The sequence below is a fragment of the Cherax quadricarinatus genome, chromosome 66 (assembly GCF_038502225.1).
Source record: "Cherax quadricarinatus isolate ZL_2023a chromosome 66, ASM3850222v1, whole genome shotgun sequence".
NCBI lineage: Eukaryota > Metazoa > Arthropoda > Malacostraca > Decapoda > Parastacidae > Cherax > Cherax quadricarinatus.
The window spans coordinates 22,396,953-22,419,623 of NC_091357.1; the positions used below are offsets into that span (position 1 = coordinate 22,396,953).

Here is a 22,671-nt window from a genome sequence, read left to right on the forward strand (position 1 = left end):
GCCACAGCACCGTCTTCCTTTGCAGATGACACCCGAATCTGCATGACAGTGTCTTCCATTGCAGACACCACAAGGCTCCAGGCGGACATCAACCAAATCTTTCAGTGGGCTGCAGAAAACAATATGAAGTTCAACGATGAGAAATTTCAATTACTCAGATATGGTAAACACGAGGAAATTAAATCTTCATCAGAGTACAAAACAAATTCTGGCTATAAAATAGAGCGAAACACCAACGTCAAAGACCTGGGAGTGATCATGTCGGAGGATCTCACCTTCAAGGACCATAACATTGTATCAATCGCATCTGCTAGAAAAATGACAGGATGGATAATGAGAACCTTCAAAACTAGGGAGGCCAAGCCCATGATGACACTCTTCAGGTCACTTGTTCTATCTAGGCTGGAATATTGCTGCACACTAACAGCACCTTTCAAGGCAGGTGAAATTGCTGACCTAGAAAATGTAGAGAGAACCTTCACGGCGCGCATAACGGAGTTAAAACACCTCAATTACTGGGAGCGCTTGAGGTTCCTAAACCTGTATTCCCTGGAACGCAGGCGGGAGAGATACATGATTATATACACCTGGAAAATCCTAGAGGGACTAGTACCGAACTTGCACACGAAAATCACTCACTACGAAAGCAAAAGACTTGGCAGACGATGCAACATCCCCCCAATGAAAAGCAGGGGTGTCACTAGCACGTTAAGAGACCATACAATAAGTGTCAGGGGCCCGAGACTGTTCAACTGCCTCCCAGCATACATAAGGGGGATTACCAACAGACCCCTGGCAGTCTTCAAGCTGGCACTGGACAAGCACCTAAAGTCGGTTCCTGACCAGCCGGGCTGTGGCTCGTACGTTGGTTTGTGTGTGATGTATGGCAGGTTAACAATCTTGTGTGATGACGTATGGCAGGTTAACCATGCTGTGTGATGATGTATGGCAGGTTAACCATCCTGTGTGATGATGTATGGTAAGTTAACCATCCTGTGTGGTAGATTATCAATTTTTTAAATTAACCTTGTAAAATGTTAGATAGATCATGGTAGCCACACATTAAGGACCACAATGGAAGTAAGTCATTAGAGGGTAATTTACACTATGTATGATAATTGTACATATTACTTGTATATTTCTACCATGAGTCTACTATGGTTCTACCATGATAAGATAAGATTTCTTCGGATTTTTAACCCCGGAGGGTTAGCCACCCAGGATAACCCGAGAAAGTCAGTACGTCATCGAGAACTAACTTATTTCCATTGTGGTCTTCAAACGCGTCCCCCAGGATGCCACCCACACCAGTCCACTAACACCCAGGTACCTACTTACTGCTAGGTGAACAGGACAACAGGTGTAAGGAAACACGTCGAAATGTTTCTACCCCGCCGGGAATCGAACCCGGACCTTCCGTGTGCGAAGCGAGAGCTTTGCCAGCCAGGCCACCATGGTAAATGTTGCATGGTATACATTATTATGATCTCACGCTCAACTATAAATCCGGATTACATCCATAAAAACAACACTAGTTCTCTAAGACGAATCCGGATTACACCCATAAAACAATACTAGTTTTCAGAGGTGAATCTGGATTATTAGTAAGTAATTAAGTTTATTCAGGTATACACAAATACGGTTACATAGATTATCATACATAACAGGATATGTATAGAGAACCTGGCAGGTGGCCAGGTGGTTAAAGCTCCCGCTTCACACACGGAGAGCCCGGGTTCGATTCCCGGCGGGTGGAAACATTTCGATGTGTTTCCTTGCACCTGTTGTCCTGTTCACCTAGTAGGTACCTGAGTGTTAGTCGACTGGTGTGGGTCGCATCCTGGGGGACAAGATTAAGGACCCCAATGGAAATAAGTTAGACAGTCCTCGATGACGCACTGACTTTCTTGGGTTATCCTGGGTGGCTAACCCTCCGGGGTTAAAAATCCGAACGAAATCTTATCTTATCTTATCTCTTCTTGAACTGGTTCATGTTATGACTGGCCTTGACATGTGCGGGCAGTCTGTTCCATTCCTTTATTACTGTACAATAAAAGATGTTTGAAGCCTGGCCACTGACTGTGGCTACTACAAAGTTGTGCTCTCTCTCCCTAGTACTATGATTACTTTGGTTCTCAACCTTGACAAAATTGACACCAAGATATTCTGGACATTGTTTGTGAGCAATTTTATAAACATGATTTATCTTCAGTTGTTTTACTCTGTCTTCAACATTCAGCATATCCAACTGTTGTAATTCATCCTGGCCTACATGTTCTCTTGGTCCCAGGTCCAGGGTAAATCGTACTACTTTGTTCTGGGTGATTTGCAGTCTATCTCTCAGTTTTTTTGTCAAGGCAGAGTACCATGAAGAGCAAGCGTATATCCATAAAAATTATTCTCTGAGACGAATCCGGATTACATCAAGAACAAAAGTTCCTTAATATGAATCCGGATTACATCCAGAACATAAGTTCTTTAAGATGAATCCGGATTACATCCAGAACATAAGTTCTTTAAGATGAATCCGGATTACATCCAGAACATAAGTTCTTTAAGATGAATCCGGATTACATCCAGAACATAAGTTCTTTAAGATGAATCCGGATTACATCCAGAACAACAACACACATGGTGTTCTTTAAGATAAATCCAGATTGCTTCAGATAGAAGTTGTTATTACGTAATGTTTGTGTATTCTTGTGAAGTAACATCAGTGGTGGTGAAGTAACATCATTGGTGGTGAAGTAACATCAGTGGTGGTGAAGTAACATCAGTGGTGGTGAAGTAACATCAGTGGTGGTGAAGTAACATCAGTGGTGGTGAAGTAACATCAATGGTGGTGAAGTAACAGCAGTGGTGGTGAAGTAACATCATTGGTGGTGAAGTAACATCAGTGGTGGTGAAGTAACATCAGTGGTGGTGAAGTAACATCAGTGGTGGTGAAGTAACATCAGTGGTGGTGAAGTAACATCAATGGTGGTGAAGTAACAGCAGTGGTGGTGAAGTAACAGCAGTGGTGGTGAAGTAACATCATTGGTGGTGAAGTAACATCAGTGGTGGTGAAGTAACATCAGTGGTGGTGAAGTAACATCAGTGGTGGTGAAGTAACATCAGTGGTGGTGAAGTAACATCAATGGTGGTGAAGTAACAGCAGTGGTGGTGAAGTAACATCAGTGGTGGTGAAGTAACATCAATGGTGGTGAAGTAACATCAGTGGTGGTGAAGTAACATCAGTGGTGGTGAAGTAACATCAATGGTGGTGAAGTAACAGCAGTGGTGGTGAAGTAACATCATTGGTGGTGAAGTAACAGCAGTGGTGGTGAAGTAACAGCAGTGGTGGTGAAGTAACATCATTGGTGGTGAAGTAACATCATTGGTGGTGAAGTAACAGCAATGGTGGTGAAGTAACATCAGTGGTGGTGAAGTAACATCAGTGGTGGTGAAGTAACAGCAGTGGTGGTGAAGTAACAGCAGTGGTGGTGAAGTAACATCAATGGTGGTGAAGTAACAGCAGTGGTGGTGAGAAGTAACATCATTGGTGGTGAAGTAACATCAATTGTGGTGAAGTAACATCAGTGGTGGTGAAGTAACAGCAGTGGTGGTGAACAGCAGTGGTGGTGAAGTAACATCAGTGGTGGTGAAGTAACAACAGTGGTGGTGAAGTAACATCGGTGGTGGTAAAGCAACATCAGTGGTGGTGAAGTAACATCAGTGGTGGTGAAGTAACAGCAGTGGTGGTGAAGTAACAGCAGTGGTGGTGAAGTAACATCAGTGGTGGTGAAGTAACAGCAGTGGTGGTGAAGTAACAGCAGTGGTGGTGAAGTAACAGCAGTGGTGGTGAAGTAACATCAGTGGTGGTGAAGTAACATCAGTGGTGGTGAAGTAACATCAGTGGTGGTGAAGTAACAACAGTGGTGGTGAAGTAACATCAGTGGAGGTGAAGTAACATCAGTGGTGGTGAAGTAACATCAGTGGTGGTGAAGTAACATCAGTGGTGGTGAAGTAACATCAGTGGTGGTGAAGTAACAACAGTGGTGGTGAAGTAACATCAGTGGAGGTGAAGTAACATCAGTGGTGGTGAAGTAACATCAGTGGTGGTGAAGTAACAACAGTGGTGGTGAAGTAACATCAGTGGTGGTGAAGTAACAACAGTGGTGGTGAAGTAACATCAGTGGAGGTGAAGTAACATCAGTGGTGGTGAAGTAACAACAGTGGTGGTGAAGTAACATCAGTGGAGGTGAAGTAACATCAGTGGTGGTGAAGTAACATCAGTGGTGGTGAAGTAACATCAGTGGTGGTGAAGTAACATCAGTGGTGGTGAAGTAACAACAGTGGTGGTGAAGTAACATCAGTGGAGGTGAAGTAACATCAGTGGTGGTGAAGTAACATCAGTGGTGGTGAAGTAACATCAGTGGTGGTGAAGTAACATCAGTGGTGGTGAAGTAACATCAGTGGTGGTGAAGTAACATCAGTGGTGGTGAAGTAACATCAGTGGTGGTGAAGTAACATCAGTGGTGGTGAAGTAACAGCAGTGGGGATGAAGTAACATCAGTGGTGGTGAAGCAACTTCAATGGTGGTGAAGCAACATCAGTGGTGGTGAATTAACAGCAGTGGTGGTGAAGCAACATCAGTGGTGGTGAAGCAACACCTGTGGTGGTGAAGCAACATCAGTGGTGGTGAATTAACAGCAGTGGTGGTGAAGCAACATCAGTGGTGGTGAAGCAACATCAGTGGTGGTGAATTAACAGCAGTGGTGGTGAAGCAACTTCAGTGGTGGTGAAGCAACACCTGTGGTGGTGAAGCAACATCAGTGGTGGTGAAGCAACACCTGTGGTGGTGAAGCAACATCAGTGGTGGTGAAGTAACATCAGTGGTGGTGAAGTAACATCAGTGGTGGTGAAGCAACACCTGTGGTGGTGAAGCAACATCAGTGGTGGTGAAGCAACACCTGTGGTGGTGAAGCAACATCAGTGGTGGTGAAGTAACATCAGTGGTGGTGAAGTAACATCAGTGGTGGTGAAGCAACACCTGTGGTGGTGAAGTAACATCAGTGGTGGTGAAGCAACATCAGTGGTGGTGAAGCAACACCTGTGGTGGTGAAGCAACATCAGTGGTGGTGAAGTAACATCAGTGGTGGTGAAGCAACACCTGTGGTGGTGAAGCAACTTCAGTGGTGGTGAAGTAACATCAGTGGTGGTGAAGCAACACCTGTGGTGGTGAAGCAACATCAGTGGTGGTGAAGCAACATCAGTGGTGGTGAAGCAACTTCAGTGGTGGTGAAGTAACATCAGTGGTGGTGAAGCAACACCTGTGGTGGTGAAGCAACATCAGTGGTGGTGAAGCAACACCTGTGGTGGTGAAGCAACATCAGTGGTGGTGAAGTAACATCAGTGGTGGTGAAGTAACATCAGTGGTGGTGAAGCAACACCTGTGGTGGTGAAGTAACATCAGTGGTGGTGAAGCAACACCTGTGGTGGTGAAGTAACATCAGTGGTGGTGAAGCAACATCAGTGGTGGTGAAGCAACATCAGTGGTGGTGAAGCAACACCTGTGGTGGTGAAGCAACATCAGTGGTGGTGAAGTAACATCAGTGGTGGTGAAGTAACATCAGTGGTGGTGAAGCAACATCAGTGGTGGTGAAGTAACATCAGTGGTGGTGAAGCAACATCAGTGGTGGTGAAGCAACATCAGTGGTGGTGAAGCAACTTCAGTGGTGGTGAAGTAACATCAGTGGTGGTGAAGCAACACCTGTGGTGGTGAAGCAACATCAGTGGTGGTGAAGCAACATCAGTGGTGGTGAAGTAACATCAGTGGTGGTGAAGCAACACCTGTGGTGGTGAAGTAACATCAGTGGTGGTGAAGCAACACCTGTGGTGGTGAAGTAACATCAGTGGTGGTGAAGCAACACCTGTGGTGGTGAAGTAACATCAGTGGTGGTGAAGCAACACCTGTGGTGGTGAAGTAACATCAGTGGTGGTGAAGCAACATCAGTGGTGGTGAAGCAACATCAGTGGTGGTGAAGCAACACCTGTGGTGGTGAAGCAACATCAGTGGTGGTGAAGCAACATCAGTGGTGGTGAAGCAACACCTGTGGTGGTGAAGCAACATCAGTGGTGGTGAAGCAACATCAGTGGTGGTGAAGCAACATCAGTGGTGGTGAAGCAACATCAGTGGTGGTGAAGCAACATCAGTGGTGGTGAAGCAACATCAGTGGTGGTGAAGCAACATCAGTGGTGGTGAAGTAACATCAGTGGTGGTGAAGCAACATCAGTGGTGGTGAAGCAACACCTGTGGTGGTGAAGCAACATCAGTGGTGGTGAAGCAACATCAGTGGTGGTGAAGCAACATCAGTGGTGGTGAAGCAACATCAGTGGTGGTGAAGCAACATCAGTGGTGGTGAAGCAACATCAGTGGTGGTGAAGCAACACCTGTGGTGGTGAAGCAACATCAGTGGTGGTGAAGCAACATCAGTGGTGGTGAAGCAACATCAGTGGTGGTGAAGCAACATCAGTGGTGGTGAAGCAACACCTGTGGTGGTGAAGCAACATCAGTGGTGGTGAAGCAACATCAGTGGTGGTGAAGCAACATCAGTGGTGGTGAAGCAACATCAGTGGTGGTGAATTAACAGCAGTGGTGGTGAAGCAACATCAGTGGTGGTGAAGCAACATCAGTGGTGGTGAATTAACAGCAGTGGTGGTGAAGCAACACCTGTGGTGGTGAAGCAACATCAGTGGTGGTGAATTAACAGCAGTGGTGGTGAAGCAACATCAGTGGTGGTGAAGCAACATCAGTGGTGGTGAATTAACAGCAGTGGTGGTGAAGCAACATCAGTGGTGGTGAAGTAACATCAGTGGTGGTGAAGCAACACCTGTGGTGGTGAAGTAACATCAGTGGTGGTGAAGCAACATCAGTGGTGGTGAAGTAACATCAGTGGTGGTGAAGCAACACCTGTGGTGGTGAATTAACAGCAGTGGTGGTGAAGCAACATCAGTGGTGGTGAAGTAACATCAGTGGTGGTGAAGCAACACCTGTGGTGGTGAATTAACAGCAGTGGTGGTGAAGCAACATCAGTGGTGGTGAAGCAACACCTGTGGTGGTGAAGCAACACCTGTGGTGGTGAAGCAACATCAGTGGTGGTGAAGCAACACCTGTGGTGGTGAAGCAACACCTGTGGTGGTGAAGCAACATCAGTGGTGGTGAAGCAACACCTGTGGTGGTGAAGCAACACCTGTGGTGGTGAAGCAACATCAGTGGTGGTGAAGCAACACCTGTGGTGGTGATGGCCACACTACATCTCACATGTACACTTCATAACTCTGTACACTGAGGTCTGTATACTCTCACTCACTCTCATATTGTTTTTCCTCGTTACTCTTTTGTTCCCACTTTTTTTATCATACTCTCTTCCTCATACTCATACTCAGTCTGTACTCCTAATTCTTCATTCCTCTCCCTCCCTCACTGTCTCCTTCATACTATATCTCTCATATTCTCTCTCCCTTATACAGTCTCTCCCTCATACTATCTACCGCTCATACTATCTACCCTTTACACTATCTACTCATACTATCTCCTTGTACAGTCTCTCCCTCATCCTATCTTTCCCTTCATACTAACTCTCCCTCATTCTCTCTCTCATACTCATTAATAGTAGTATGTCTCTTCATCAGTTTCCTGTGATAGCTGAACTCTCCGTTCATCCTGTGTGTCTGTGAGTCACCATCCTCGCTTCTCTCTGACTTGTGTATACTTTTGTGAGTAATGATAACTGGTAATTGTGGTCATTGCAAGTAAGGGTGATAGACGACCACTCCGAGGTGGATTTCCACCTTCAGTTATGGTAGCCACCAAAACTGATAATTTTTTATCCAGTTCAGAAACCAAATTGGTTGTTTTAAGCAAACTTTGATGCTCTGATTGCAAACCTGTTTAGTCTCTATTGTGTATTATTTTTTAAATCTTACAATCAATATTTTAGCTATTTAAGGTTGAACCACATGAAATGTGTTACCTAACAATCAGAGGTACACACTTACACACTTACTCACCTATGTACTCCCACATCATAACTGAAACAATCACATTGAACCTTTTATCCATTGTTGACAGGAATATAATTGAATCATTGTTTTCACAACAAGCATTTTCGAATATAAATATATCTTTGTATTGTACAAATTTTGATTCATTTATAATTAATATTCTACTGTACAACTATGATATACTCCTTAGTGTTAAGTAGGCTGTAAGCCAATAATGTTAAGTTGGCCCATAATGCCTAGGCATAATAGAGGCTCTCTTTGTATTGCAACCCATTATTGTAAATACAAAATCTCAATGTACTCTTTGCAAAGACATAAAATAAATAAATAAATAAATGATGAAAACTAATCTTTCTTAACTTTGTTTCACTAGGCATATATTCATAGCAGCAATAATAGAAATTTCCATATAGTTATATAAATATATTTTTTTTGTATGAGAGGCACAATATAGGGACATAATTGAAAAATAATCCATTAATATTTTTGTTGGGGTTTTCCTTGGTTATTTTATCCTATTTTTTCTGTTATATGCTCTACCTACTCTAAACCCCAACCCCTATCCTCACACTGTTAACCTTCCCTCTTTTCTCTTTTGTTTTTTCCACTCTCCCTCCCCCACCTTTTTTCACCTCTCTTCCTTCACCACTCCCTTCCCTTTTTTCCTTCCATTCCCTTCTCTTTTCCCTCTAGCCATTTCTCCCAATTTTGTCCTTCCCATCTCTCCCAGTTTTTCCCTCCCTATTTCTTCCAGTTTTCCCCTCCTTCTTCTCTCCCTTCACCTCCCCAATATCCGATACTAATACAAAGTTCATGTTGACTTTTCTCTGCAGACACTATGAGTGACCCAACTCCATACAGGCACCAGGTCGGTGGCTGGCACAAGGGTATCCAGTCATGTAAGTCAGCTCATCTGCCATGCAGGTTTAAGTAATTATAACCTTTAACTCTTGTAAGTGCTGTAAGTGCAGTGCCTGCACTCTGAAGGAGGGGTGTTAATGTTGCAGTTTTATAACTGTAGTGTAAGTGCACCTCTGACAAGACAGTGATTGAGTGAATGATGAAAGTTTTTACTCTTTTGAGCCACCCTACCTTGGTATGAAACGGCCGATGTGTTAATAAAAAATAAAAATTGCCGTAAATCTGTTGAGAGCAAAGACAGTGCAGATCAGGAAGGTCAGTCTCTGTACATAATGTGAGGTTTAATTGCTTTATATAGCACCAGTGTGGACATTTTTACTTTGGAATGTAATAGTTCTCTTTAAATTATTTATCCCAAATGGTTGATAATCCAAACTAGCCCTTCTTGACCCTTCCAAACTAGCCCTTCCTGACCCTTCCAAACTAGCCCTTTCTGACTCTTCCAAGCTAGCCCTTCCTGACCCTTCCAAACTAGCACATCCTACCTTTCTAAATTAGCACTTCTTCCAAACTTGCCCTTCCTACCCTTCCCAACTAGCCCTTCCTACCCCTCCAAACTAGCACTTCCTACCCTTCCCAACTAGCACTTCCTACCCTTCCCAACTAGCACTTCCTGGGTGAGTTAAGAAATAGCTCAGACCTTATCATCTACTTTTACACCACAGAAGAGCAATGTAGGACCCTTGTGGGTTTAGTGCTTAGTGTTTTATTGTAAAAATAACAATACACCACAGAAGACAATACAAATATTGATAAAACTCCTCTGTTTTCAGGTGTACTTAAAGATAAGGAAGGTTTAATCCTTAAACCGCTCAAGCTAAATGCTAATCCCACCTATGGCCAAAAGGACTCAAACCCAATGCCTAGAAGTTCAACTAGTGACTCCAGGAAGGACTCTGATGAAGGTTGGTCAGATGATTTACATACAAATCACTTGATTTTTCAGTGTTTTATTCATGCTATTGTAACATTTGTTTATGTTGATGGGTAGTTTCTTGATTAATTGGTGTAGATAAATGGTTCAGAAAACCGACAAGTTGATAAATTTGACACGTGCAGCACTTGGGTATCTGTATTATGGAAATGTTTTGCTACACACTGGCTTCACCAATGATTAGTTAGTAATGTCAGGACCTGAGTTATAGGTCCCAGTTTATAGTCTTTTGCAACTTGGTATAGCCAGCAAGTGTTAATTGTATTCATTACTACATTACTTGTGTATTTATATAATAAAATTATATTACATAATAAGATTAGTCATGAATTATAGCACTGTAATATTGTCTAAGGTCATCTACTAATTGGGATGCCTAGATCACTGGGTACTTGTCTCTCCTCCAGGTCATAGCCATTACAAGGCAATACTGAAGTGTATTGCCATACTCTCTAGGGTTTGCATTGAGGAGTCTCTGAACGGTTGAATGTTTGGACACTGTAAATCACGACTAATCTTATCTTATTATGTAAATAGTGAATTTCCTAGCACTTTCGTGATTTCTCTCATAATGTGAGAAATCACAAAAGTGCTTGGAAATTCACTATTATTTTAGTGATTATTTTTTCATATTGTTAGGTAAAAGGACACAAGTGCAACTAATGTAACATTTTATTGTGGCAACGTTTCGCTCTCCAGGAGCTTAATCAAGAAATTTTTTCATATTGTAATATCCATAAAATATACAAAGCCTTAAGATCTTAATTGTGCATGCAAACCCACATAGAGAAAATGATCAGTGTTTATTAGACTTGAGTATTTGGATTAACATCTTTATGTAAGCTTTGTGGCCATGATTTGCTGTACGTATTTTTTTTTCCAGAGCTCAACCCAGTTTGTAAAGATGAGCTGGAGTTCTACCAGCACTTGCAGACCTCCAGTAGCCAGGAAGATGTAATGCTCAAGTCTCTTGTACCCAGATTTTTTGGAAGCCGTGAAGTTGTTGTGGAAGATGGTACAGGTGTGTTGAGTGTGGTGTTGGAGTATGGTGGGGTGGGGATGCATTTTGGAAGTCATTATTGAATGACAAATTGCAATATAATGCTTAATGAGACAAATTACATGGTAGTGGGCTAGGTGTACCATGGTAATGTAATGGGTTTGGTGCAGTATGCTACAGTACTGGGCTGGGCATGACATGGTAAACATTTTTGAACTATGATATATGAATTATCCAAAGTACTGTTAAATTAATTACTTCTAAGCTTAATTCAACAATATTTCCATTTCATCGTCTTAAAAAATTAAATAAAAAACTTTACCCCTCTACTCCAGCTCTGTACTCTCTAAGCACAAATTCTAAATTAAGTTTATTTTTAAAAGAACCAGATATCAAAGAACCTGATTAACATCTCAGTACTTGAGTCCTAGAGGTGGGAAGTACAGTGCCTGCACTCTGGGGGTGGGGATATGTTTCAGTTTTTTAACTGTAGTATCGGATTACCTCTGGCAAGAGACGGTGATGGAGTGAGTGATGATGAAAGTGTTTCTCCTTTTTCAGATCACCCCCGCCTCAGTGGGAAATGGCCGATGTGTTAAAAAAAAAATTATAAATGTTATATTATATTTGAGGTTATGTCTGATTAGTTTTACATTGTTTTTGAGGATCGAATCTTGTGTATTTTCATTTTTAGTACTCTAAGTTCTTTTATCTTATGGTTAAAAGTAAAGTTTTCACCCACAGAGCTCCAGTAGCTCTCAGTGGTGTGTGTGTGTGTTAAGCTAACATTCTTCCAAGCAATATTACTGGTACCACATTCTTGTCTAAAACGTCCATTTACCATTTGGAAGGTTATAATCTCTGAAGAGGAAAATATTGGGTATAGGATTTTGAAGGTTTTCAAGGTAGCTGTTTATCTTGTTTATCTGTTGTGTGAGTTGCTCTGCTGTTACTAATAGTCTGTACTACCGTCTTGCCAACTGAGTGTAAAACGAAAGCCTGTAATTGTTTTACATGATGGTAGGATTGCTGGTGTCCTTTTTTCTGTCTCATAAACATGCAAGATTTCAGGTACGTCTTGCTACTTCTACTTACACTTAGGTCACACTACACATGCATATTCAAGCATATGTATGTATATAGTATACACATCCCTCTGGGTTTTCTTCTATTTTCTTTCTAGTTCTTGTTGTTGTTTATTTCCTCTTATCTCCATGGGGAAGTGGAACAGAATTCTTCCTCCGTAAGCCATGCGTGTTGTAAGAGGCGACTAAAATGCCGGGAGCAAGGGGCTAGTAACCCCTTCTCCCGTATAAATTACTAAATTTAAAAAGAGAAACGTTTGTTTTTCTTTTTGGGCCACACTGCCTTGGTGGGATACGGCCGGTTTGTTGAAAAAAAAAAAATGAAGATAATTACCAGATATTTGTTCACTTATGACCTTTAGACTTATTGTTTTGCTCTTACATTCAGAGCTGTATAACCTTTATGGGTTTAGCGCTTGGTTGTGGTTATAGGAATAATAATTGCTCTTACACTGATACTTACAAACATGTAACTCACACAACAGTGGGTCTTGCATATTTACCAATTTTCTTAAGACTGAATTATAAATTTTTTTCTTAGTTAAGTTTCTCAACAACTGCATTCATACTTTGTATATGTGTTGTACATATTTAGTGAGCTTAGATCTGTTTTATAGAGAGTGGTCAAGAACTAAAGTTTTAACGTTGATATTTTTTAAAATGACACCGTCCGTTTTGTAACATATTGGAACACTGGTGGGTGGATATTTACACCTTATTTCCTATTTGCATTTTTCCATGAGATAATATTTCTTTCTTTCAACACACCGGCTGTATCCCACCAAGGCGGGGTGGCCCAAAAAGAAAAACAAAAGTTTCTTTTTTTAAATTTAGTAATTTATACGGGAGAAGGGGTTATTAGCCCCTTGCTCCCGCGTGAGATAATATGTAGTACTTAAATAAATAGCTTTTTTCTCAACTAGTTGCTGTCAGCCTAAAATGTTATCAGGCCCGGCTGATCCGGAACTGACAGGTGCTCTGCCAGCTTGAAGACTGCATCTGTTGGTAATCTTATGTGTGCTGGGAGGCAGAACAGTCTCGACACTTATTGTATGGTCTCTTAACAGTGACACCCCTTATTGGGGGGATGATCGTCTGCCAAGTCTTTTGCTTTCGTAGTGGGTGACGTGTGCAAGTTCGGTACTAGTCCCTCTAGGATTTTCCAGGTGTATATAATCATGTATCTCTCCCTCCTGCGTTCCAGGGAAATTGGAACAGGATTAAGAGGTACGAAAAAAAAAAAAAAAAAATTCTGTAGTGCAGATATAAAGGTCTTCTTGTGTACAGCAGTTCCTCACCTGGTCCTGGGAGACTTGGCTGCTGGATTTCAACTTCCATGTGTGGTCGACATAAAGATGGGCCGCACCTTTTACTACCCAGGAAAAGAACAGTATAAAAACAAGGTGAGTTTTTAAAAGCTTTTTTGACCTTTATCATCAAACTTGTTTATTATTTTTATTTTTACAATCCTGGAAATGGGAAGTACAATGCCTGCACTCTAAAGGAGGGTTTTGGGATATTGGCAGTTTGGAGGGATATGTTGTGTATCTTTATACGTAGTATATGCTTTTAAGCTGTTGTGTTCTGGGCACCTCTGCAAAAACAGTGATTATGTGTGAGTGAGGTGAAAGTGTTGAATGATGATGAAAGTATTTTCTTTTTGGGGATTTTTTTCTTTCTTTTTGGGTCACCCTGCCTCAGTGGGAGACGGCCAACTTGTTAAAAAAAAAAAAATCGTAACTAAGCCCTAAACCCACAAGAGTCATACAACATTGACCCTAACTTGTGTATTTTGTATCAGTATGCAATAATGTATATTAAAATGTACTGCTTCATAACCTGTGTCAACACAGAGTAAGAATTAGGATTAGTTTACCTGAAATGCATAGGCATACTAGTGGCCTTCTTTGTAATTAATATTTTACAATATATAAGCCATATATAAACATAGGTGGTAGGTTGGTAGACAGCAACCACCCAGGGAGGTACTACCGTCCTGCCAAGTGAGTGTAAAACAAAAGCCTGTAATTGTTTTACATGATGGTAGGATTGCTGGTGTCTTTTGTCTGTCTCATAAATATGCAAGATTACAGGCATGTCTTGCTACTTCTACTTACACTTAGGTCACACTACACATACATGTACACATTTATTTATACACACTCATCTGAGTTTTCTTTGATTTTATCTTAATAGTTCTTGGTCTTATTACTTTTCCTTTTATATCCATGGGGAAGTGGAATAAGAATCTTTCCTCCGTAAGCCATGCGTGTTGTAAAAGTCAACTAAAATGCCGGGAACAATGGGCTAGTAACCCCTTTTCCTGTAAAGATTACTAAAAAGAATAAGAAGAAGAAAATTGTCAAAGTGGGAAGTCTGAATGTGCGTGGATGTTGTGCAAATGATAAAAAAGAGATGATTGTGGATGTTATGAATGAGAAGAAACTGGATGTCCTGGCTTTAAGTGAAACAAAGCTGAAGGGGGTGGGAGAGTTTCAATGGAGAGGAATAAATGGGATTAGGTCAGGGGTTTCAAATAGAGTTAGAGCTAAAGAAGGAGTAGCAATAATGTTGAAGGATAAGCTATGGCAGGAAAAGAGGGACTACAAATGCATAAATTCAAGGATTATGTGGAGTAAAATAAAGATTGGATGTGAAAAGTGGGTTATAGTAAGCGTGTATGCACCTGGAGAAGAGAGAAGTGTAGAGGAGAGAGAGAGATTCTGGGAAATGTTGAGTGAATGCATGGGGAGTTTTGAATCAAGTGTGAGAGTAATGGTGGTTGGGGATTTCAGTGCTAAAGTGGGTAAAAATGTTATAGAGGGAGTGGTAGGTAAATTTGGGATGCCAAGGGTAAATGTAAATGGGGAGCCTTTAATTGAGCTATGTGTAGAAAGGAATTTGGTAATAAGTAATACATATTTTATGAAAAAGAGGATAAATAAATATACAAGGTATGATGTAGCACGTAATGAAAGTAGTTTGTTAGATTATGTATTGGTGGATAAAAGGTTGATGGGTAGGCTCCAGGATGTACATGTTTATAGAGGGGCAACTGATATATTGGATCATTATTTAGTTGTAGCTACAGTTAGAGTAAGAGGTAGATGGGAAAAGAGGAAGGTGGCAACAACAAGTAAGAGGGAGGTGAAAGTGTATAAACTAAGGGAGGACGAAGTTCGGGCGAAATATAAGCGACTATTCGCAGAAAGGTGGGCTAGTGCAAAGATGAGTAGTGGGGGGGTTGAAGAGGGTTGGAATAGTTTTAAAAATGCAGTATTAGAATGTGGGGCAGAAGTTTGTGGTTATAGGAGGGTGGGGGCAGGAGGAAAGAGGAGTGATTGGTGGAATGATGAAGTAAAGGGTGTGATAAAAGAGAAAAAGGTAGCTTACGAGAGGTTTTTACAAAGCAGAAGTGTTGTAAGAAGAGCAGAGTATATGGAGAGTAAAAGAAAGGTGAAGAGAGTGGTGAGAGAGTGCAAAAGGAGAGCAGATGAAAGAGTGGGAGAGGCACTGTCAAGAAATTTTAATGAAAATAAGAAAAAATTTTGGAGTGAGTTAAACAAGTTAAGAAAGCCTAGGGAAAGTATGGATTTGTCAGTTAAAAACAGAGTAGGGGAGTTAGTAGATGGGGAGAGGGAGGTATTAGGTAGATGGCGAGAATATTTTGAGGAACTTTTAAATGTTGAGGAAGAAAGGGAGGCGGTAATTTCATGCACTGGCCAGGGAGGTATACCATCTTTTAGGAGTGAAGAAGAGCAGAATGTAAGTGTGGTGGAGATACGTGAGGCATTACGTAGAATGAAAAGGGGTAAAGCAGCTGGAACTGATGGGATCATGACAGAAATGTTAAAAGCAGGGGGGGATATAGTGTTGGAGTGGTTGGTACTTTTGTTTAATAAATGTATGAAAGAGGGGAAGGTACCTAGGGATTGGCGGAGAGCGTGTATAGTCCCTTTATATAAAGGGAAAGGGGACAAAAGAGATTGTAAAAATTATAGAGGAATAAGTTTACTGAGTATACCAGGAAAAGTATACGGTAGGGTTATAATTGAAAGAATTAGAGGTAAGACAGAATGTAGGATTCCGGATGAGCAGGGAGGCTTCAGAGTGGGTAGGGGATGTGTAGATCAAGTGTTTACATTGAAGCATATATGTGAACAGTATTTAGATAAAGGTAGGGAAGTTTTTATTGCATTTATGGATTTAGAAAAGGCATGTGATAGGGTGGATAGAGGAGCAATGTGGCAGATGTTGCAAGTATATGGAATAGGTGGTAAGTTACTAAATGCTGTAAAGAGCTTTTATGAGGATAGTGAGGCTCAGGTTAGGGTGTGTAGAAGAGAGGGAGAATACTTCCTGGTAAAAGTAGGTCTTAGACAGGGATGTGTAATGTCACCATGGTTGTTTAATATATTTATAGATGGGGTTGTAAAAGAAGTAAATGCTAGGGTGTTCGGGAGAGGGGTGGGATTAAATTATGGGGAATCAAATTCAAAATGGGAATTGACACAGTTACTTTTTGCTGATGATACTGTGCTTATGGGAGATTCTAAAGAAAAATTGCAAAGGTTAGTGGATGAGTTTGAGAATGTGTGTAAAGGTAGAAAGTTGAAAGTGAACATAGAAAAGAGTAAGGTGATGAGGGTATCAAATGATTTAGATAAAGAAAAATTGGATATCAAATTGGGGAGGAGGAGTATGGAAGAAGTGAATGTTTTCAGATACTTGGGAGTTGACGTGTTGGCGGATGGATTTATGAAGGATGAGGTTAATCATAGAATTGATGAGGGAAAAAAGGTGAGTGGTGCGTTGAGGTATATGTGGAGTCAAAAAACGTTATCTATGGAGGCAAAGAAGGGAATGTATGAAAGTATAGTAGTACCAACACTCTTATATGGATGTGAAGCTTGGGTGGTAAATGCAGCAGCGAGGAGACGGTTGGAGGCAGTGGAGATGTCCTGTCTAAGGGCAATGTGTGGTGTAAATATTATGCAGAAAATTCGGAGTGTGGAAATTAGGAGAAGGTGTGGAGTTAATAAAAGCATTAGTCAGAGGGCAGAAGAGGGGTTGTTGAGGTGGTTTGGTCATTTAGAGAGAATGGATCAAAGTAGAATGACATGGAAAGCATATAAATCTATAGGGGAAGGAAAGAGGGGTAGGGGTCGTCCTCGAAAGGGTTGGAAAGAGGGGGTAAAGGAGGTTTTGTGGGCTAGGGGCTTGGACTTCCAGCAAGCGTGCATGAGCGTGTTAGATAGGAGTGAATGGAGGCGAATGATACTTGGGACCTGACGATCTGTTGGAGTGTGAGCAGGGTAATATTTAGTGAAGGGATTCAGGGAAACCGGTTATGTTCATATAGTCAGACTTGAGTCCTGGAAATGGGAAGTACAATGCCTGCACTTTAAAGGAGGGGTTTGGGATATTGGCAGTTTGGAGGGATATGTTGTGTATCTTTATACGTATATGCTTCTAAGCTGTTGTATTCTGAGCACCTCTGCAAAAGCAGTGATAATGTGTGAATGTGGTGAAAGTGTTGAATGATGATGAAAGTATTTTCTTTTTGGGGATTTTCTTTCTTTTTTGGGTCACCCTGCCTCGGTGGGAGACGGCCGACTTGTTGAAAAAAAAAATGAATAAATAAACCACACATTGTAAGTTTTTCAAGGAAATAAACATTTTTATTTCTCTCCATTGTAAAACCTTTTTCCTCATTGTTGCATGAAGCTTCTATTAAATTACTATAGTATAACCAAAATGTATGTTTTTTTTTTCCTTGAACATTGTATATTCAACAGGTAAAGTCCCTAAAGAAAGCTTGATAACCAGTACTATACTGTATTGTTGTATGATCAGTGATGTGTGTGTATACTTAATGTATTCATTGACTGAACATAGGGAGGTATGTATTGTACTACCATTATTTTTTTAATACACCGGCTGTCTCCCACCAATGCAGGGTCACCCAAAAATGAAGAAACAAAAGTATTTCTTCTGTTTACGTTTAGTAATTTATATAGAAGGGGTTACTAGACCTTTGCTCCCGGTATTTTAGTTGCCCTTAACAAAACATTTGGCTTACAGGGTAAGGATTCTTTTTCCACTTCACCATGGATAACTACCATCATATATACAACTTATAAAATCATCATATATACAACTTATAAAATGAATCTGTTTTTAAGTTTTGAATTGTGATAGGATTACTTGGTTACCCTTTCTCTGTTCATAAACTTTAATTTAGGTTTGAACACACAAGTATAATAAATACTGGTCAGTGGCATAAACCAGCACACAAGGAGGAAATAAAATAAGTACTGTGCATTGTGGCATCACATTGAAATCATCTTCAGTAGGCTACTGAAGAGGACCTCAGTATGAGGTCAGCCTAATATAAATGATTTTAAAGTGAACAGTGGCTGGGTTGGAAAGTTTGAGAATAGGCTTACATGCTGCAGATTTAAAAACTAAAAAGATAGTGAATCCAGCAGTGGAGATAAAGCCAGGATTTAACCGTTCAGAGTTTAGTTGGAAGTTTACACTGATAAAAATAAACTTGAATTGCATCAGACTTATAAAACTTATGAGACTGAGCTGGATTTGAGATGTTTAACAAGTAACACCTTGGCTCACCTAGTAGACCTACAATGCTCATCAGCATAAAAATTTGACCCTGACCTACATTGAAAAACTTGACTTACATCATTTGTTCCGAACGCAGCCGTCTGGCCTGAGCGCCTCAGCTGAGCTAGTGTGACATTGTTTACAAGCCAGGGTGGACAGTTGCACGCGTACATTAGATAACTTTTGTATTATTCCAGTGTTTTTAGTGCTTGTAACTGCTAGATAAGCCACCATGGGCCCAAAGAAAGCTTCTAGTGCCAACCCTGTGGTAAAAAGGATGAGAAATACTATCGTACCATGGTCAGCTGCTGCTGCACCATGGTCAGCTGCTGCTGCACCACGGTCAGCTGCTGCTGCTGCTGCTGTAGCACTGTCAGCTGCTGCTGTTGCTGCTGTAGCACCATCAGCTGCTGCTGCTGCTGTAGCACCGTCAGCTGCTGCTGCACCACGGTCAGCTGCTGCTGCACCACGGTCAGCTGCTGCTGCACCACGGTCAGCTGCTGCTGCACCATGGTCAGCTGCTGCTGCATCACAGTCAGCTGTACTATTTGAAGATGTGGAAAGACTGTTATTGGTGTGGCTTATCGAGAATACCGAGAAACAATTAACCCCAGAGGGTTAGCCACCCAGGATATTTGAGAGATTTAAGAATCATAGTGGCATACACAGTGTGATAAGGCCTGTTCTGGAAGAAAATGCCAACCAGGACCTACATTACTCAGGAGGAAAAGGCATTCCCAGGACACAGTGTCTCATCATTAATCACTACATCTTCAATAAAGGTAAGTGTCACATATTCTTCATTTAGTACACTAGTACATGCACAGTATATATTGTGCATGTATCCTTTTTTTTTGTGTAGGAAAATGTATATTTCATGTGGTAAAAAAAAAATTTTTATTCTCTTGGGTGTCTTGAACGGATTAATTTGATTTCCATTATTTCTTATGGTGAAAATTAATTCGACTTACGATAATTTTGTCTTACAATGTGCTCTCAGGAACGGATTAATATCGTAAGTCACGGTTCCACTGTATAAAATTAAAGCCTAAATATCAGATTAGAGGTAAGGAGTACAGACTATGTGAATGTATTTTGATACTGTGTATTTGGAAGTATATCTGCTGACAGATAGGTCTATGAAAGATGAAGTGAATCATGGAATAGATGAAGGAGAGAAGGTACCAAATTGGAGTGGCAGATCTGGAAAGAAATTTTTCAGCATATGCAAAAAAGGAGCACTGTATCAAAACTGGTAGTGGCATCACTTGTATGGGTGTGATGTATGGTCTTCGATGCAGTGAAGAACCAGTATGCAGTGCTGTTGTTGACATTATTCTGTTATGAAGAGTGAAGATTAGAAGATAGTATGGTGATGTGTAAAATATATGTCATGAAGCAGAGTTATTGAGATGGGTTTGATTTTTATTTATAAAGAATAGCAGAAGATAGATTGATCAGGATAGTGTATAAAGGTAAGGCGAATGGAAAGTTTTGTGAGGGATGTCCGAGGAAAGATTGAAAAGAAGGCAAGGAGGTGGTTATTGAGGTAGGAACTTAAGCATCCATCTAGCATGTGTCAATGTAACAGAATATGATAGTTTTTATTAAGCCAGTTCAAATATTTTACAATTAAGTTTTTTTTCTTGTAAATATTAGGTAGGTCTAGTATTGGTAGTGTGTTGGCATAACTAGCTTGGGTTGCTACTCTAATGTGCTTATGTATAAAATTTATATTACAGCCATTGTAACCATTTATTTTCCATTTCATCTTCAGGCCATTTTTTCCTTGTAATTGAAATTTGTTTAAAATATTTAACACATGTTGTTTCCCACCATGGTAAGGTGACCCAAAAAGAAAACACATTTACCATCACTCATTCTCTAGTTGACTTACCATAAGTGCAAAGATATTCCTACTGGAATGACCCTCCAGACTGCAGCATCTCAACCATGCTATTATATTTTTATGGTCTGTTTCCAGTAAAAGTGGTAGTTGAGATGCTAGTAACTTTTAATGGTGGTTCACAGGTTAAATATGCCACACAGAGAGAGTTGGGCTTCTGTCTGACTGGCCTGCGAGTTTTTCACCACAAAAATGGTCACCTGATCACTGAACTGCGGCCTGATGCATGCAAACGACTCACTGTCACTCAAGTGTTTGAAGGTTAGTTGGTTTTATGTGAGGTCATTCATGTGTGTGCACAGCATGGTGCCAGTACTGTACAGTAGACTGTCAGATAACACATGATCTGTTAACACATTTTTGCTCTAACAAATACATAATTGTGGCTTATTTTTGGCAAAATGCTGCAAAAATTGGTTTACATGATGGAGTACATATAAGGAAAAATGTGGCACACACCATGTTCTTTCTCCTTTGTCTCACAATGAGCCTCAGGACAAATCCATGGTCTTACTGGGGAGGCCTACATGATATACACAGCCTCCCTCACTTAGTGCTTCATTCATAGCCATCCAATACCATACTCACCCTTTGTTAGTGAATGATCTTATACAAAGAGTAACCCAGGTTGTGACCTGAGAAGAATGAAATATATACTCCCACCCACACAACTTCTCCATGGCTACATACCTCCACCCACACCATCCCAACCAGAAGCCTCCCCACACCATCCCAACCAGAAACCTCCCCACACCATCCCAACCAGAAACCTCCCCACACCATCCCAACTAGCAGTCTCCACCCACACAATTTCCCCCCACACCTACACCATTCTCCCACAGCCATATTTCCCCTCTATCTCAAGATCACACCTTGCCCAGCCCCCTGCCCTCATCCACTATTTTCCCTACAACCTGACACCCACACCTTACTCAACTTTTCACCCTAACATGCCATCCACAAGCCTAATCACTAAGTCACCCACCACCCTCATTACTGCCTACACCACTAATTGCACACTCACCCACCTAGTCACCCATCATCCACACATAGGCCTCCAACAACCACACCTTTCACCCACACCACTCACCTACAGCTTCAAGCCCAAACAGCTCCACTCCCACAGCCTCACACCCACACCTAACCCACATTTCCACAGCCTCCACACACTAACACGTTGTTCACACCTAGTCATGTAGCCACCCACCACTTTTATTACCACCCACACTAACAGCTGCACACTTACTCATCTAGTCACCCATCACCCACTCCACCACCCCACAGTCACCATGACACCACCTTGTTGCTTTTTCTCCCTACAGCTCTCCACTGCCCATTACCAGCCTCCAGCTCCTGCCCCCACCTCTCTACCATTAGATCCCCCACCCCCACACTGAGCTCTCTCATCCCAATGGTTCTAACCCCTCCTGTGTACACCTCAGTAATTCTAACCTTTATAACATCCATCCAGGTGCAATGAGTGGGACAACCTGAACAATAAGGCACCTGTCTGCTAGCAAGGATGTGTGTGTGGGATCTTTGACACACACTTCACCACAGATCTACAATTGCACTATTATCGTTGTTCTTCACAATTTTGAGACCTATTCAAAATGTTTAGCATTTTTGGGAATCTGATGAACGTAACCCTATTTTTTTCCCTATGTTCTTCAGTCAGTTTACAAGCATTTATGATAACGCGCTGTTTTTAGGAAGGTAGCTACTGTGTTATCTAACGATCTACTGTATTTGGATAGTGTGCAGTGATCTGATCATGTTACTACTACCAGCTAGCCATCTTCAAAACATTGTGTAATTTTAACAGCTGTCATGCTACATTTCAAATAACTCTGTAGACCACAGCATCCTCTCCCAAATATTGATGTAATTTATATTTTAGGTGCATTGGCCATACAGTATAAGATAGCAGGTGCTAAGGTTGCCATGAGGTTTACTATTTTAAGGGTCATACAGCATCTAGAGAATGGGAGGCAATCAGGTTTAATCCAAGGAAATGGAGGGTGGTTCTTTGAATCAGGAGCCCTTGACTATTGTCAAGGCACCCACCTTGAAGGGAAGTAGCTTCCTAGATTTGGTATTAATATCATATTAAACAGCAGCTTCTCCCCTAGGCAACCCTTATGGGTTGAGTGCT

General features: G+C 41.3%; 1 protein-coding gene across 6 annotated transcripts in view; it reads left to right on the forward strand.

Annotated features, from left to right (window-relative positions):
- The window catches only part of Ipk2 (Inositol phosphate kinase 2), a 50,791-nt gene that overhangs the window by 26,870 nt on the left and 1,250 nt on the right, over nt 1-22,671 (forward strand). Inside the window, exons 1-6 of one of the 6 annotated variants that reach the window (XM_070099243.1) lie at nt 7,161-7,332; nt 8,880-8,945; nt 9,741-9,872; nt 10,785-10,922; nt 13,277-13,389; nt 20,642-20,777. In XM_070099243.1, coding sequence (XP_069955344.1) covers nt 8,885-8,945; nt 9,741-9,872; nt 10,785-10,922; nt 13,277-13,389; nt 20,642-20,777 — 580 coding nt within the window. In that variant the 5' untranslated portion in view covers nt 7,161-7,332; nt 8,880-8,884. Of the gene's footprint in view, nt 1-7,160; nt 7,333-7,419; nt 7,759-7,822; nt 7,845-8,879; nt 8,946-9,740; nt 9,873-10,784; nt 10,923-13,273; nt 13,390-20,641; nt 20,778-22,671 lie in introns of those variants that run through there. The other 5 variants (XM_070099237.1, XM_070099241.1, XM_070099239.1 and 2 more) reach the window with 5 other exon arrangements.